This window comes from Stegostoma tigrinum, chromosome 1 (genome assembly GCF_030684315.1).
Source record: "Stegostoma tigrinum isolate sSteTig4 chromosome 1, sSteTig4.hap1, whole genome shotgun sequence".
Classification (NCBI taxonomy): Eukaryota; Metazoa; Chordata; class Chondrichthyes; order Orectolobiformes; family Stegostomatidae; genus Stegostoma; species Stegostoma tigrinum.
In genome coordinates, this window is record NC_081354.1 from 173,385,277 (window position 1) to 173,404,313 (window position 19,037).

A 19,037-nucleotide genomic window follows, 5' to 3' on the forward strand; every position below is an offset into this window, starting at 1 on the left:
TAACCTCTTGGTTCCGGAACTCGATCCCTCTATTAATAAAAGCTAAAACACTGTATGCCTTCTTAACAGCCCTGTCAACCTGAGTGGCAACTTTCAAGGATCTGTGTACATGGACACCGAGATCTCTCTGCTCATCTACACTACTAAGAATCTTACCATTAGCCCTGTACTTTACCTTCCGGTTGCTCCAACCAAAGTGCATCACCTGAGCCCAGGGGACTTATCTATCTTCACCTTCTGAAGGATTTCTAATACCTCTTCCGTGTGAACCTCAACCCCACCTAGTCTAGTAGCCTGTATCTCAGTATTCTCCTCGACAACATTGTCGTTTTCTAGAGTGAATACTGTTGAAAAATATTCATTTAGCGCTTCCCCTATATCATCTGACTCCAGACACAACTTACCGCTACTATCCTTGATTGGGCCTAATCTTACTTTTGTCATTCTTTTATTCCTTAAATACCTATAGAAAGCCTTAAGGTTTACACTGATCCTATCCGCCAACAACTTCTCATGTCTCCTCCTGGCTCTTCTGAGCTCTCTCTTTAGGTCTTTCCTGCCTACCTCGTAGCCCTCAAGTGCCCTAACTGAGCCTTCACATCTCATCCGAACATAAGCCTTCTTCTTCCTCTTGACCAGAGATTCCACCTCCTTTGTAAACCACGGCTCCCGCACTCTACAGCTTCCTCCCTGCCTGACAGGTACATATTTATCTAGGACACACAGGAGCTTTTCCTTAAATAAGCTCCACATTTCTAATGTGCCCATCCCCTGCAGTTTCCTTCCCCATTCTATGCTCCCTAAATCATGTCTAATCTCATCATAGTTGCCTTTCCCCCAGCTATAACTCTTGCCCAGTGGTGTACACCTATCCCTTTCCATCACTAAAGTAAACATAACAGAATGGTGATTGCAATCACCAAAGTGCTCACCTACTTCCAAATCGAACACCTGGCCGGGCTCATTTCCCAGTACCAAATCTAACGTCGCTTCGCCCCTTGTTGGCCTATCTACATACTGTGTCAGGAAGCCCTCCTGCACACTCTGGACAAAAACTGACCCATCTATAGTACTCGAACTATCGTGTTCCCAGCCAATATCTGGAAAGTTGAAGTTCCCCATGGCAACTACCCTGTCTCTCTCACTCCTATCGAGAATCATCAAGAATCAATTGAAACTGAGATGAGATCAACTGTAACATATGAAATGCTGGAGCAGATTCGACGGGCTGAATTGCCTACTCCTGCTTCTAGTTCTTATTGTCGAATTGGAAAGGGTAATTGCCTGGCTGTTTTCTGGTAAACTTTCCACTTTTCAGCTCAAGTCTGATTGTTGTCTGGGTCTTGCTGCATTCTGAGACTAAGAGACTGCTCACCACTATCTCCCCAGGACGTTTAGGTTTAAGCAACTAGTGCTAACCTGGCCAGTGATGCCCACATAATGTGCCTTTATTAATAAGAGAGAAAATCACTTTCGCCGGAGTCCTATGTGGGTCCTTGTGCACCAGCCGCTGAAGGTAAGCATGCTGGTGCAGCAGGCGGCAAAGAAGACAAATGGTATGTTGGCCTTCATTGTGAGAGGTTTTGAGTACAGGAGCAGGAGTATGCTGTTGCAGTTATACAGGGCCTTGGTGAGACCACATCTCGAATATTGGTCTAGTTTTGGTCTCCTTTTCTGAGGAAGGATGCTCTTGCTCTCGAGGAAGTGTAGTGAAGGTTTATAGGCTGATGCCAGGAATGATGGGCCTGACATATGAGGAGAGATTGACTAAATTAGGATTGGTTTTGTCGGAGTTTGGGCGAAAGTGGGGCTGGATCTCACAGACACTTATAAAATGCTGACAGGACTGTACAGGGTAGATGCATGTCCCCAAAGGTGGCTGTGACCAGAACCTGGGCTCTCATCATGAGGATTCAGGTAAACCATTTAGGATAGAGATCAAGAGATATTTCTTCACCTAAAGTGTGAAGAGCCTGTGAAATTCATTACCACGGGAAGTAGTTGACACCAAAACATGGAATGTATTGATGTGGTAGCTAGATATGGTGCTTGGGGCAAATGGGATCAAAGGTTATGGGGTGAAAGCAGGATTAGGCCATTGAGTTGGACAATCAGCGATGATAGTGATGAATGACAGTGCAGTATTGCGGGGCCAAATGGCCTCCTCCTGCTCATATCTTCAATGTTTCTATGTTTCATCAGCTACATGGCAGGAAACCATTTGTAAAATGCAAGTTGGAGGGATATAGGTAAGGAAGTTTGTGCTGTGAGAGTTATTCTAATATTATAGCTGTCAATATCAGCGATGAGTACAAGCATTATTTGTTATCAGCTGCTTAATCCAGGAACGGATGGTGTTCGAAATCATTTGGTAAAGAAATATGTTTATGTTGTGTTTTGATCTTGGTTCACCTATCCACCTACACCTTGGACCTAAATCTCACATAGAAGTAAACACAACAGTTTTCCATTATTTGGTTGGAAATTCTGAATTATGAAGGTGAGTGACAAAAGAGAAAGTACGAAGTAGCCAATTACCATTTCTCAATGGTGCCTTGAAAAGCTATGTCTGAACTAAAACTTGTAACTAAAGTGAATTAACAATTTGAGGAAATTTATTTATGCCTTCTTCAGTTCTTTGAAGCCATAGAACACACACGTCAGCCCACTATCACAGGTTAGCCCGTTTGAGGGGAATAGTAGCTGGAAATTATCATCCAGAATCAAGTCACCTTTCTGGGGAGATCACAAATGTGAACATTAGACAAGGACAGAATGTGTGAAAGTTCTGCTCGTTCGCACTCGAGTAAGAATCATGGTTAATTGGATGAAACACTGTGAATCTGTATGTGCCAGTAGATTCAGTTCACTAAAATCTTCCACTTTTTCAGAAAAGGAGTAGAATGTGGGGTTAGGTGGATTTTTAACAAAATCCTTTTTGAAAGCCTCCTGTGTGATAATCTAAAACCTGTCTTTCTTCAAGAACATGTTTGTCTTGTTCTTGAAATTAATGGACAACACATAAATAGGAATAATAAATACAATGAGTATGTAATGCCAAGACAAGAGTAACAAGCATAGTCAGGAGTTGTGAAGTTTTCCCTCACATGTGAGATGTTGTGAATATTCTGTTCATTGTCTTTTTGAATACTGTTAATGGCATGATACAGAGACCAACTCAGTTAAAATGAAACACATAAAATAAATCTAGCCCAAATGATGATTATCATAAGCCTGGATGGTGTTTTAAAACTCTTCACAGGACTATAGAATTAAGAGTTTAATGATGACCATAAAACCCTTGCCATTTTTTTTCAAGGAAAAGCCCACTTGGTTCACTAATATCCTTTAGGAAAGGAAACTGCTGTCCTTACCTGGTATGGGCTATATGCGACTCCAAACCTGCAGCGATGTTTTTGACTCTTAATTATCACCTAGGGTTGGGCAATGAATGCTGGTCTAGCCACTGATGCCCATTTTGTGCGATTGAATAAAAACAACCACACCTGCTCTCACCCTCAAAGCACTTTGAAAACCCAATGTGGACTGAAGAGTTTAGTTAGACTTTGAATAAATGAATGAAAATGAACAAACGAAAAAGTACAGCACAGGAACAGGCCCTTCAGTCCTCCATGTCTGTGCTGACCGTCATGCCCTAATTAATCTAAAAACAAATCTGCCATTTTTCGACCAGTATCTCTCTATTCCCTTCCTATTCATGTAACTATCTAGGTGCCTCTTAAATGTCTTCAATGTGCCTACTTCCACCACCTCTTCTGGGAGTGCATTGCAGGCTGCTACCACTCTCTCCATGCAAAACTTCCCTCACACATCTCCCTTAAACTTTCCCCCTCTGATCTTGAACCAGTGCCCCCTTGTAATTGAAACTTCAACCTTGGGAAAAAGCCTCCGACTATCCACCCTATCTATGCCTCTCATAATTTTGTAGACCTCTATCAGGTCCCCTCTTAGCTGCTGTATTTCCAGTGAAAACAATCCTAATCTTTTTAACCTTTCCTCATAGCCAATGCCCTGGAAACCAGGCAACATCCTGGTGAACCTTCTCTGTACTCTCTCTAAAGCTTCCACATCCTTCTGGTAGTGTGGTGACCGAAACTGTACAGAATACTCCAAGTGCGGCCTAACAAAATTTTATATAGCTGCAATATGTTTTACCAACTTTTGTACTCCATGCCCTGGGCAATGATAGCGAGCATGCCACATGCCTTCTTAATCACTTTGGCTGCCTGTGTTGCCTCTTTCAGGGAACTGTGGACCTGCACACCCAGACCCATCTGAATGTTAGTGTTCTTCAGGATTCTGCCATTTACAATATAGTTCACGCCTAAATTCACTCCTCTAAGATGCATCAAATTTCTTTTGTCTGGATTAAACTACGTCTGTCATTTCTGTGCCCAAGTTGCCAATCTACCTATATCCTGTTGTATACTTTCACAATTGTTGGCATGATCAGCAACTCTGCGAATCTTCATGTCGTCAGCAAACTTGCATCTCAGACCACCCCCATTTTCCTCATTAAGATGTACTATTGCAACAAAGGACCTAAGTCTGACCCCTGTGGAACACTACTTGTTACCAGTCTCCATTCGGAAAAAACACCCTTCCACCACTTCTATGATCAAGCCTGTTTTCTATTCATCTAGCCAGGCTACCCCGAATCCCTTGTGATTTTAGTTTTTATACCAACCTGCCATGTGGGACTCTATCAAATGCCTTACTAAAGTCCACATAAACTACATCCACAGCCCTTTCCTCATCAATTATCCTTGTTACTTCTTCAAAAAATTCAAACAAGTTGGTGAGACATGATGTTCCCTGGACAAAACTGTCAATAACAAGTCCATTTTCCTCCAAACGCAGATACATCTTGTCCCTCAGTATCTTCTCCAAGAGCTTCCACACCACAGATGTCAAACTTACTGGTCTATAGTTTCTTGGATTATCCCTGCGTCCTTTCTTAAACAAGGGAACAACATTGGCTCATCTCCAGCCCTCTGGATATTTCACCTGTGATCAACGAGGATGTGGAGATATCTGCTAATACCATAGCTATTTCCCCCCTTGCCTCTCTGAGCAACCAGGGGTAGATCCCATCTGGGTACTTGTCTATCTTATGCAATTTAGGATTCCCAAAACTTCCTCTTTCAATATGTTCACATTCTCTGGAGTATTCACACAATCATCCCTGACCTCAACATCAGTAAACTTGCATAACTTTGCATAATGTTCAGCGTCACTTTCAAGGGTCGCAGTCTTGAATTTACAAAAAAAGGTGCCTGGTGCTTTATATTTGATTTTCTATTCCCTTCCTGTTTTCTTTCCCTGAGCAAATGATGCACTCACACTACGTTATCATTTTGCAATTCACCAGAAACAATTTGTGTTTAGTGTCAGCTTGGTCCAGTTGGTTATCTCTGAGTCAGAACGTTGAGCGTCAAGTTTCACTCCAGGACCCGGGATTAAACAAGGGGAAACTGATATTTGTACCCAAGAAAGCCTTGTCATCACGTGTGCCCTTCTTGCAATGGGATGGTAAACCAAAGTAAAGGCCAGTATTCCATTTGCCTTTCCTATTACCCACTGACCTTCTTAGCTAGCTTTTTGTGATTCATGTATGAGGGCCTCCAGTCACTATGTTTCAGCTTTCTGCTGTTTTTCTCCATTTAAATAACATTCAGCTGTTCTAATCATCTTGCCAAAGTGCATAATCGCATATTTTTTGACTTTAAATTCTATCTGCCAATATTTTGCGAACTCAGTTAAGCTATCGATATCTATCTGTTTGAGGCATCTCACCATTTGACATCCTAAATATTTTTGTGTCATCCACAAACTTGATAAAAACACATCACTTCCCTCAGCCAAGTCATAAATATATGTTGTACATAATTGTGACCTCGGCACTGATCCCTATGGCACTCATTTATTTATATGTTGCCATCCTGAAAATGTCCCACTCCACCATCTCAACTCTCTATCCCCTGTTAGTCTGTCTGTGCTAATATATTACACCTCCCCTTACCCACCCTCCTGCAAAAATGCAATCCCTTATTCCCAATTCCTTTGTCTTCACCTCATCTGCTCCCAAGATGGAACACTATATTCGCAGACATCCCAGGTGTCCTTTTATTTCAAGGGCCACAATCATGCCCCCCCCCCACCCCCCCCGCCCCTTTGGGTGGTCAAAAATGCCCTCAGCCGCATCTCTTGCATTTCCCGCACTTCTGCTGTCAAAAATCCGCTCCACAACAAAAATAAAGACAGATTTCCCGTGGTCCTCACATACCACCCCACCAACCTCCTCATCCAGCGTATCATTCTCCGCCACTGATAATCTGATCCCGCAATTCAAGAGACATTTCCCTCCCTGCCCCTCTATGCCTTTCATGGGGACTGTGCTCTCTGCTAATCCCTCGTCCACTCTTACACTCCCAACTAACTCCATCACACCCAGCACATTTCCCTGCAACCGCAGGAAGTACTACACCTGCCCTGACACCTCCCCCCTCACCCCGGTTCCCGGGCCTAAATCAAACCTTTCATATCAGGCAGGGGTTCACTTGTACATTCTCCAGCTTGGTCTACTAAATGGGCTGCTCCTGATATGGCCACCTGTACATTGGTGAGATCATAAAGTGTGAAGCTGGATGAACACAGCAGGCCAAACAGCATCTCAGGAGCACAAAAGCTGATGTTTTGGGCCTCGACCCTTCATCAGAGAGCTCTCTGATGAAGGGTCTAGGCCCGAAACGTCAGCTTTTGTGCTCCTGAGATGCTGCTGGGCCTGCTGTGTTCATCCAGCCTCACATTTTATTATCTTCAAACAGATGCTGGCAAGGTATTCAAAGGTTCCAAGTCCTTACTGACTTCACCAGCTACAATAGAATTACAGGTCTAACCCTTTCAAAGTGCTAATTTTCCTCTGATCTTGCTTCTGCTTTAGTTGTAGATAACAAGGTATACAGCTGGATGAACACAGCAGGCCAAGCAGCATCATCGGAGCAGGAAAGCTGCCTTTTCGCACCCAGACCCTTCTTCAGAAATGGGGGAGGGGGACGAAGTTCTGAAATAAATAGGGAGAGAGGGGGAATAGAAGATGGGTAGAGGAGACGATCGGTGGAGAGGAGACAGACTGGTCAAAGAGGTGTGGATGGAGCCAGTAAAGGTGAGTGTAGGTGGGGATGTAGGGAGGAGATAGGTCAGACCAGGGAGGATGGACAGGTCAAGGGCGCGGGATGAGATTAGTAGGTAGGAGATGGGGGTGGGGCTTGAGGTGGGAGGGGGGGATAGGTGGGAGGAAGGACCAGTTAGGGAGGCAGGGACAAGCTGGGCTGGTTTTGGGATGCCGTAGCGGGAGGGGAGATTTTGAAGCTTGAGAAGCTTGTGCTTTAGTTATGCCAGCTTTATGAAGTAAAATCTCTGTTCAGTCAACAATTTTTTGGATAGCTGTAGCTAAAGCAGGTATTGTCTGCTGATGGAACTCTTGATAATTAAAATATTTAAATCATAATAATCCAAAGATTCATCTTCAAGATTTCAAATGGTGCAGCTGTGACTATTCCCTTCGACAGCTTATTCCATTGCGGGACTGTTTTTTTGCAAGAAACATAGTTGATGCAGTATCTTGAAAATAAATAGTCTTTGTACTTTGTTTGGATGATTACTTCATGTTTCATCATTGCCATAGGGCACCAGAAACTCGTCCCTGCCAGTCAATTCCATTTTCTTTTAGAAACTGGCCAGCCTATTGTTTTCCCTTATTTGTTACAGTGTTTCCCATTACAAATCTTTGACATTGGCAATGCTCTCAGCTATGACTCATCAGCTGGATATTCACTGATGCATTGCCAAGATTTTTCTCTTAAAGACTGGATTCCTGCATCTGTTCCATTTTGGTAGTGCCTTAATCAGGCTTTTCCTCAACTCGGTGTTCCTTCCCCTCTCCTGGTATACCCTCTCTCTATAAAAAAACCCTCTAACAACTTCTGTGTTGGTGGTTGGTAAAGATAGCAGTCTGACCCTTCAATAATATGAAATGAAGAGTTGCCATTACTGCAAATCCTCAACAGAAACAGAAAATGCTTAAAAAAAAAACTCGGCAGATTAGCATCATGGTGGACTCATTGAGGAGGCAGCAAAACAAAGATAGAGTCTCAGTTATATCTTTTTATTCCGAAACTGTTCAAAATAGTGCTGGATTCAGGTGACAGTTGAAGCTTTTCACTGTGTTTTACTGTATTATTCACTATAAAATACAAGTACATGAAATCATTCAAATGCAAAATCTGTGGAGAAAGAAACAAAGTTCATCATTTGAGTCCAGAAGAATGACCAGCATCCTCTAGTCATAAAATGTGTGGCCACAGAAATGGTGGATGCATTGTTTGAAATAATCTTTAGGTTCTAGAAAGGCCCCAGGAACTTAGCAAATTACAAATGTAGCACCTCAGTTCTAGAAAAGGGAGAGACAGAAAGTCGAGAGCTATCACTCAGTTAGCCTGACATCTGTCATTTCAAAAATACTTGCAACCCATTATGAAGGAAGGAGTATCAGGACATTTAAAAAATCATGGTATTATCAAGCAAAGTCAATATAACCTTGTGAAAAGGAAACTATTCTTGACAAACTCATTGAAATTCTTCTAAAATGAAACAAACATGGTGCATAATCTGGAACCAGTAGATGGAGTATGTACAGATTTTGAAAAGATATTTGATGCAATGGCACATAGAATAATGCTACTCAGAGAAAGAGCTCACTTTGATGGGGATTAGTATATTAGCATGGAGAGAGGATTGACTAATTTAGAGCAAACTAAGAGTCAGGATAAATGGGTCACTTTCAAACTGACAACCTGTCACTGATGTAGTGTTACAAAGTTTAAAAGAATGAAAGGTGATCTTTATTAAAGTCTGTAATGTTCCAAGGGTTTTATCAGGGAGATGCTGAGAGAATGTTGTCTCTCATAGAGGAATCTAGAACTACATGGCAAAGTTTCAAAAGAAGGACTCTCCCATATAAACGGGAACTGAGGAAAAATGTCCTCTCAAGTGGGTAATTTCAAACTCTCTCCTCAGAAAGTGGTAGAGGCCGAGTCATTAAATATATTCAAGACTGAGTGAGACTGATTTTTGATCTGCAACGTTTGGTGAAAGTTTTTGAGGGCAGGCAGGAATGTGGAGTAAACGCCACAAACATGTCCAATGATGGCTCAAAGTGAAAATGACTGGGGATTTCAGGAAGACAAAATTCAAAGAAACTGGCGAATGTTTTTTAAAAAAATGACAAAGATTATCATGCATGGGTATGTCTGTTTTGATAATCAGCTGAATTACAAAATTGTGTTTCTTAGATATTACTTTCAAGATAGTAGATATGAATCATACTACTGCTGGCAGAGATCCAAACCTGTTGTTTTCCTCCAAAATGCTGCAAACATATTAGAAATAAAACAGCTTCTACATAATTTAAAATAGGAGATGCTGTAAAACATGAGTAGGATCTGTCAGCACTCTGAGAAGACATAGGATAAGTGAGTGTTTCAGACAGAAACCTTTCATCACAATTGACAAGGGGCCTGACCAGCTTCGAATTTTACCTCATCCTTTGTGCCTCATGCAGGCTTCATGACAGGTTAGCCGTGCCCTTTGGAGATAGTAGGAACTGCAGATGTTGGAGAATCTGAGATAACAAGCTGAAGAAAGGAGGGTCTAGGCCCAAAACGTCAGCAGCCCTGCTCCTATGATGCTGCATGGCCAGTTGTGCCTTTTCCTTTGCAATGTTGTTTGTTGTTCTCTACTCAACAATTTTCATATTTTTATGTATATTACATATACAAATTGTAATGCAGCAAAGCACACCAGCCACAGCTCTTCACAGGAGCAATTGAAAACAAGCTTTGACACTGAGCCATGTAAGTAGAACCCGGGGAGATGCCTGAAAGTTGAGTGAAAGAGGAAAGAGAGGCTGAAATGCAGAACACTGAGGTGAAGATGGGCGACTTCCACGGCTCAGGATCTTGGAAGTTGGTCTTGCCAATAGTAATACAATTAAAATCGGGGACATTCAAGCAGCTGGAATTTAAGGAGCGCACATATCTTAATACTGGAGAAGATTAAAGAGATAGGGAAGGGTGAAGTGAGGAAAGAGTAAAAACATAGGAGTATTTTCAGCCCCTCCAACTTGCTTCACCTATAATGGCTGATTATCTCTGCCAACACAATTTTCCCACACTATATTCACATTCACATTATTTGTATCTGGAAATCTCACAATCTTTGTATTGTGCATAATGGTGTTGGAGTTCCACTGCCCTTTGGGGCAGAACCACCTAAAGGATCACTATCCTCTGAGCAAAGACATTTCTTGTCATCTCAGGACTAAATGGAACGCCTGTAATCCAGAGTCTGTGTCCCTTGGTTCTAGATGAATGCCTTTCTCCAGCCAAGTGAAGCATCTTTACTGCATGCACCTGTCTAGCCCTTTAAAAATTTTGTAAGTTTCCTTGAGATCACCTGTCATTCTTCCAAATTCTAGAGACTATAGATCCATAAGACCATAAGCAGAATTCAGCCATTTGTGCCCACCAAGTCTGCAGTGCTTTTCGGTCATGGCTGATAACTGCATTTTCCTGTCCTTTCCCTATAACCTTTGATCTCATCCATCTCTGCCTTAAATATATTCAATGACATGGCATCCAAAAACATTCAGTAGCAATGAACTCTACAGATTCACCACCCTTTGCTTGAAAAAGTTTTGCTCATTTCACTTTTAGAGTCCTGGTCTTTTTTTTTATATTCATTCACTGGAGGAGGGCATCGCTGGCTAGGCCAGCATTTATTGCCCATCCCTAATTGCATGGAGGGCTGTTAAGTGTCAATCACATTTCCCTGGGTCTGGAGTCACAATCAGGCCTATTCATGTAAGGAAGAGAGTTTCCTCCCGTAAAGGACATTCTTGACCCAAATCAGTTTTTGTTTTCTCCTTACCGTCCACCACAGATTCACGGTCATCATGGGACTCTTAATTCCAGATTTTTAGACAAAATCACTTTCAACCATTTGCTGTGGCAGGATTTGAGCATGGATCTCCAGAACATTAGCTGACTAACAGGCCAGTGATAATACCACATCCCCCATAATATCACATCCCCTCTCCTAATAGTGGAAACACCATCCCTATTTCCACTCTATCCAGGCCTCATTATTCTGTAATTTTCAAGGAAATGCCTGCCTCAACTAAAAATTCCAACAAGTACAGGCCCAAAATCGTCAACAAATCCTTATATGACAAGCCCTTCATCCCTGCCATCATTGTTATGAATATTGTCTGGCCCAAACTTCTCACAATATTGCAAATGCGTCTGATCACAGATTTATACAGCCTGAGCAGTACGTCCCTGCCCTTGTATTCTAGTCCACTTGAATACTAACATTGCATGTGCCTTTCCAACTGCCAACTGAACCTGCATGCTAACCTTAAGAGAATCCTGAACTGGGACTCCTAAATCCCTTTGTTCTTCAGACTTCTGCTTTTTACATTTAGAAAGTAGTGTACACTTCTTTTATGAAAGTGTTTTCCCACATTGGATTCCAGCTGCCACTTCTTTGAATGCTCTTTTAGCCTGTCCTAGCTCTTCTCAACACTACCTGGCCGTCCATCTATATTTATGTCATCCACAAACTTAGCAACAATGCCTTAATCCTTCATTCACATTGTTAACATATAATGTGAATAGTTGTGGTCCCAAAACTAAGCCCTGCAGAACTATACAGGTCAGTGGTTACCGTCCTGAAAAAGACTACTTTATCCTCATTCTCTGCCTGCTGCCAATCAGTCAATCATCCATTTATGCCAGTATCTTGCCCTGAACACGATGGGCTCTTAGATTATTTAGCAGCCTCATGCACGTCATCTTGTCAAAGATCTCCTGAAAATCCAAATGGATCACTTCCGTTGGATATAATGGGAACTGCAGATGCTGGAGAATCTGACATAACAAAGTGTGGAGCTGGATTAACACAGCAGGCCAAGCAGCATCAGAGGAGCAGGAAAGCTGACAAATAGTAGGAAATGGGGGTGCGGCTTGAGGTGGGAGGAGGGGATAGGTGAGAGGAAGAACAGGTTAGGGAGGCGGGGTGAGCTGGGCTGGTTTTGGGATGCTGTAGGGGGAGGGGAGATTTTGAAGCTTGATATTCTCCCCTCCCCCTACAGCATCCCAAAACCAGATTAGCTTGTCCCCGCCTCCCTAACCTGTTCTTCCTCTCACCTATCCCCTCCTCCCACCTCAAGCCGCACCCCCCATTTCCTATCTACTAACCTCATCCCACCCCCTTGACCTGTCCATCCTCCCCGGACTGACCTATCCCCTCCCAACCTCCCCACCTGCACTCACCTCCACGGCCCCATCCCTGCATCTTTAACTTGTCTGTCTCCTCTCCACCTATCTTTGATTCACCTCCCCCTCTCTCCCTATGTATTTAGAACCCTCTCCCTCTCCCCCTTTTCTGATGAAGGGTCTAGGCCCGAATCGTCAGCTTTTGTGCTCCTAAGATGCTGCTTGGCCTGCTGTGTTCATCCAGCTCCACACTTTGTAATCTCACTTCCATTGGATCTCCTTTGTCTAACTTGCCCATTACTTCGTCAAAGAATTCTCACAGACTTGTCAGGTACGACCTCCCCTTGACAAAGTCCTATTTTACTTCAAGTACTCCACAACTTCATTCTTAATAGTAGACTTTAAAATCTTATAAATAATTGAGGCAGATTAACTGCCCTATAATTTACTGTTACCTGCTTCCCTCCTTTCTTAAACAGGCATGCAACATATGCCATTTTCCAACCTTTTGGGACCCTCCCTGACCACAGTGCTTCCTGAAAGATCCTCAGCTTCTCCTCATATGATAATCCCATCATCTCAAGAATTAACTTGTTGAATCTTCAGTGCAGTCCCTCAGTTGCAAACAAAGATGAGACATTTTTAAAATCTTGAGCATTATTATTCATTCTATTCCTCCACTGCCACTAAATTTCCTTCAGCCAACCCTTGTATTATCACAGTCTAAAATTTTATATTTATTTCTGATGAAATACAAATTGCTTTTACTCTTTTCTTCGTGTTACTGTGTATTTTCAGCAATTTTTATTCTTGTTATTGCTTCTGCATTATTACTTTAGATTTAGATTAGATTCTCTTCCTCTGTATGCGTACATAGAGAGAATTTTGTTTTGAAGAAGAGTCACTGGACCTGAAGTGTTAACTCTGATTTCTGTCCATAGATGTAGCCAGATGTGCTGAGTTTTTCCAGCAAGTTTTGTTTTTGGTGTGATAGAGAGGGCTTGTTTGTTCAAAGTTGCCAATGCCTAGCATACACCTTGCAAAATCTCTTAGCACCCTTTAAAAACAATGCAAATCTCAATCAGACTTCAAGAAATGTTTTGATGAGTCAGTTCTTTTCTGAACTAGAAGATTCATTTATTTCTTTATGTTACTTTCCAATATCTTGTAGGGGCAAGGGTCCGCTAAAAAATACATCCGATGTAATCAACGCAGCAAAGAAGATTGCAGAGGCAGGGTCCAGGATGGATAAACTAGCTCGAGCTGTCGCCGACCAGGTAGTACATTTCTCTATATCATGTTAACTGAGAGATATAGCTGACATATGAAGTGGTGGCCTCAACGAATCCATGAGAGGAGAATTGCTAGTCTTGCCATTTTCTTTTACAGTTAACTGTTCTGAACATCTACACAACAGGAGATTTTGGTCATCTGATTGCTGGCAGTTTGAACTGAAACCACCATCCAGTGAAGTGCAATGCTGGTTTCACATTCCACCCAATCGTATTCTCTATTATAGTCAATACGGACTTTTAGATGTGAACATCGGACAGAAATGCAAAACTAACATTGCAGCTAATACTATGAGTCTTGCTTAAATTTATTCCATAATTGCCTGAGATCAGAGACCTACCCACTGTATTGGACTCCTGATATATATTCGGAATTAAAATCCTTCTGATGTTGAGTGCAAAGTAATGGAAAATATATGATGTATTGGTGGCAGTCTGATATTGAAGGAACCTTGGTGAATTGTTGCAATAGTTTGGACTTGAATGTAGTGCAGCTTTCACAGAATGGTAGTGAATGTTGAAGGTGGGGATGGGTGCTACTTACTTGGATAATGTCAAGCTTCTTTAGTGTAGTTGGAGCTACAGTCATCCAGGTTCTTTCTCATTCTTGACTTGCGCCTGCTGTCCATACGTTGCCAAACTGAGCTGGATCAGCCAAGTAAATACTTTGACTACAAGAGCATGTCAAAGGCTGGAAGTTCACTGGCTAGCAACTCACCTTCTGACCCCCCAAAGCCTGTGTATCATGTACAAGAGGCATATCAAGCGTATGATAAAATGCTCCCCACTTGCTAGATAGGTGGAAGAATCTGGAAGGAGGATGGTTGTATGAGGAGCTCATTACCTTCCTGAATCCATCCAATTCATTATGGACTAGGAGGGATAAGTATGGCCTTCTCTCCAAGAAACCACCAATAGGCTTTAAGAAGCCCTTTAGGCTCCTTAAGCTGAAAGTTAACCAATGTTGGAGGAAGGGGTAAGGTAGCACTCCCCCATGTAGGGAGACTAATTAATATAGCATGACAGCATTCCTGCAGCCTTAAATCCCTACTGAACACTGTGGATTGCAGAGAATCGCCCATGGCAAAGGGTGCCCTGTTTAAAACCAGCCCTCACCCATTCCTGCCTGTACCCTCATTCCCCTATTCCCACACTTGACAAGGTCTACCTGACCAGTCGTGGTAAGCCCAAACCCTTTCACAGGTGCTGCTCCTGACCAAGGCCAGTCCAAGCTGTTGCTACCACTCCCAGGGACAGAAGAGCTACCAACCTTATGATTGATTGGCTGCTCTTGGAGTTAGGATCCTTGCTGCTAAAGATGTGGGAATCATGATTACAGTCAGTGAATTACCTGATGGACACAACACATGTCAGTACAGCAGAAATGGCAATGCAATTGCTGCCAACCATTCATCCAATTATTATGAGCACCAATGCTGTCATTAAATTCAGTCCAAGGTGACATAGTTGAAAAAGAATAGAGGCAGAATGAAATGAGAGGAGCATCACTAAGACATATTGGCAAGTAGTGAAAACTACCATTATGCAGGATTTCAATCAAGGAAAAATGCCAAGGATTTTGAAAATTGAACAAATAGAAAAAGCTGGAAATATGAAGAGCAAACCATAGCTGTGGAAAAAGAAATTGCCTTTGTATTTCAGATCAATGATCGTTCAAAATAATGTCAGGTAGGAAAGCAGTGATACTTAGGAAAATAATTCAGAAATAAGATTTTGGTCCTTGGTTAAAAGCAGACTGGGGGTGGGACAGCAGTGAGAGCAGCAGACTGGATGAGGTATCAAAAAATGAAGGCAAAAGTAATTCAGATATACAAATAAAAACAGGCTCAATGATGAACATTGAGGATGTCAAGAGCAGCACCAGGCATACTTAAATATGAGGTATCAGCCTGGTGAAGCTACCAAGCAGGACTATGTACATCTAGATAAAGGGCAAGTGATAGAGTTAAATGATTCTGCAACCATCAGAAAGTCTAAGCGCTGCAGTCCATCACGTCTAGATGTGAATTGTTGTGGCCATTTAATAGCCTGTTGAAGGAAGACACTCAATGAATATTCCCCTTCTCAATAACAAAGGAGCCCAACACATCAGTACAAACAATAATGTGGATATTTTGCAACAGTCTTCAGCCAGAAGTAGCGAGTGGGTGATCCATCTCTGCCTCCTCTGGATGGCCATAGCTTCAGAGATGCCAGTCTTAAGAACATAAGAAGTAGGAGCAGGAGTAGGCCATCCGGCCTCTCGAGCTTGCCCCACCATTTAATAAGATCATGGCTGATCTTTTTGAGACTTTACTCCACTTACCCACCCACTCACCATAACCCTTAATTCCTTTACTGTTCAAAAATGTATCTAGCCTTGCCTTAAAAACATTCAGCGAGGTAATTTCAACCGCTTCACTGGGCAGGGAATTCCATAGATTCACAACCCTTTGGGTGAAGAACTTCATCCTGACCTCAGTCCTACATCTGCTTCCCTTTATTTTGAGGTGATGCCCTCTAGTGCTAGTTTCACCTGTTTGCAGAAACAACCCCGCTGGCTCCATCATATCTATTCTCTTTATAATCTTATATGTTTCTCTAAGATCTCCCCTTATTCTTCTGAATTCCAATGAGTGTAATCCCAGTCTACTCAGTCTCTCCTCATAATTCAGCCAATTCACTTCACTTCATGTGGTATCAATAACAGCCTGCAGGTAATGGATACTGCAAAGGCCATGGGGCCCTGCCAACATTTCAGCAACAGACTTGTGCTTCAGAACTTGCTGCACCCCTAGCCAAGCTGTTCCAGTATAGCTATGCCACTGGCAGCTACCTAACAATTTGGATTTTTTGTTTAATTCACTTGTAGGATATGAGCACTGCTGGTTGGGACAGTCCATATTGTCCATCCCTAGTTGACCTTGAGAAGGTGGTGGTGAGCTGCCTTCTTGAACTGCTTGGCTAGATATATTCCTGTACACGAATCCATAATATAATCAAGCAAAGTCAGCATGGCTTCATGGAGATGAAATTATACCTGACAAATTTATTATAGTTCTTTCAGGAGGTAATAACCAGGATAGATAAACAAGAACCAGCAAATGTAATCTGTCTGGATTTTCAAAAGGCACTCCGTAAGGTATTGCACATAAGGTTTCTTAATAAGACCACATGGTGGTGTGGTAGTGTATCAACATGGGTAGAAGATTGGTTTATTCATGCTTTCTGAATACTTAAATATATAACATCTACTGTTTCCCCTTTATCTAACCCACTTACTATCTCATCAAAGAAGTCCAATAATTTATTACTGGATCAGACCATAACTGATGGTCACCTGCTTGTCAACTGCACTTCTACAGCTATTCAACTCAACGTAGATTTTCCTTTGCTCTGGAACTGGCCCTGGTAGTTCAATCTCAGTTTACTTTTATTTATTCCTGTGAGGGATATGGGTGTCACTGGCTGGCCCAGCATATATTGCCCATCCCTAATTATCTTTGAGTAGATGATTCTGAGTTACCGTCTTGAACTGCTACAATCGGTGTAGTGTTGGTACACCCACAGCCTGTTATGGAGGAAGCTCTGGAATTTTGACTGAAAGGAATGGCGATATAGTTCGGAGTGACACTGGTATTTGACCTTGAGGGGTATTTGCAGGTGGTGGTGTATATATGTTGACTGCCCTTAGCTTGCTGATGGTAGAAGTTGCAGATTTGGACAGTACCGCCAAAAGAGCCTTGGTGAAGTAATAAAGTCAGAAAATGCTGTAGAAACTCAGTAGATCACACTGCTTCTATGGAGGGAGAAACAAAGTTAGTATTTTGAGTTTGTAATTCTGTGTTCAGAAGAAGGGATCTCACATCCTTGAAACATTAAATTTGTTTCTCTCTCCGCAGGTACTGCCAGACTTGCTCAGTTTCTCCAGCGCTTTCTGTTTTATTTCAGATTTTCATCAGCTACTTTGCTTTTACTTGAGACTTACTGTGGCACATCTTGTACACGATGCAAGAAGCCAAACCCTATTGAATGGTTATTTTTGAAACAGTAAGTTATCCCAAACTGTGCAGAATAAAGTAAAAGAGTAATTTTTCATGCTAATGAAATACTCATATCGCAGATTTTAAAATTGCTGATATTGGGTAGATTTGAGGGAGGCAATTAAATAAATAAAGTCAAAGCTTGCCTGCCTGACAGAAAAAAGGTTTGTTTCCATAGAAACAAGAAATATGAAAACGCTGTGTCATGTTTAATTCTAAAACTACCATTATGAGGGTCATGCTAAAATATTTGCTTTAGAGTTTTCTGTATGTGTGAGGTAAGATGGACGAACTTGTTATAACAGACTGTGATTCATCTCTTGGTATTACTGAGTATTTACAGATTGAATCGCATTATATTTGTGCTTTGGCTCATGGAATAACATCAGTAATTTGTTCTGATTTTATTCTGACTGCTTTACTGGTAATGTCCCCATGGCTCTTCATGTCTTACCAACTCTATTCGCTACATGATGCAATGGATGAAGAACTGCATCTGGGTATGTTCTAAATGCCACCACTACACACCACCTCACAACTGCCGCATTTCTCTTAACTAAGTATAACTCAATTTCTTCCAAACTCTTCATGTTTTTGAGATACCTCACCAACTAAAATGACTGCTTAGCTTTGATCATTCTATTCTAAGTTTACCTATGAATATTCTTAACCTCCCTGTTTACTTTGATTCGATCTGGAATTCTCACAGTTCATCAATCATTAATGTGATCTTCAAAAGGTTTGAATTATCTTTGATGCACAAGGTTTTCCCCTTAACAAATCAACACTTTATGAATCCCAAATCCATCCTGCACTAAGTATATGGGGATCTTCCTCCACTGTCGTTCCCACTATTGTAAAGGTTACAAAGAATATTACCTTCTTTTAGGAATTCCTTCTCTCCTCTAGATTTCCCCTTCAAGTCACGACCAGTGTGACTGTGGTCAATGATACTTTGAGTTTCCTTCACCTGCTGTCTTCAAGTTTCAAATATGTTGCTGTTTGAAAATGTTCTCCTCCTTGAACATCCTGGATTGAGATTAGGAAGTAATTTGCAGTCGAACCTGATTCTTCACTTGAAACTGTAAAACTCTTTCCTCCCTCAGTTTTTCCTTCCTGTGATCTTTCCAAGCTTCATACAGCACAAAAGAAAGCTACTTGCCAAAAACTCAAACCTTGCTGATTGGTCTCAAAACCCATTTTGTGATGAGCATGAAGAAACCATGCATTAATCAATTTTCAACCAGACTGAGAAAGATTAATTTTTGCAACTGGGAAATGGATTAAATTTTCAATCAATACTCAGAGGAAAAATTACAGGGCAACGTATTTGATTGTATGTT

At 41.8% G+C, this 19,037-nt stretch overlaps 1 protein-coding gene across 5 annotated transcripts in view; it reads left to right on the top strand.

Annotated features, from left to right (window-relative positions):
- ctnna2 (catenin (cadherin-associated protein), alpha 2) overlaps positions 1 to 19,037 on the top strand; it is a 1,331,223-nt gene that overhangs the window by 1,170,620 nt on the left and 141,566 nt on the right. For 3 of the 5 annotated variants that reach the window (XM_059650313.1, XM_059650312.1, XM_059650311.1), the window contains exon 16: positions 13,527 to 13,636. In XM_059650313.1, coding sequence (XP_059506296.1) covers positions 13,527 to 13,636 — 110 coding nt within the window. Of the gene's footprint in view, positions 1 to 13,526; positions 13,637 to 13,748; positions 14,021 to 19,037 lie in introns of those variants that run through there. The other 2 variants (XM_059650318.1, XM_059650316.1) reach the window with 2 other exon arrangements.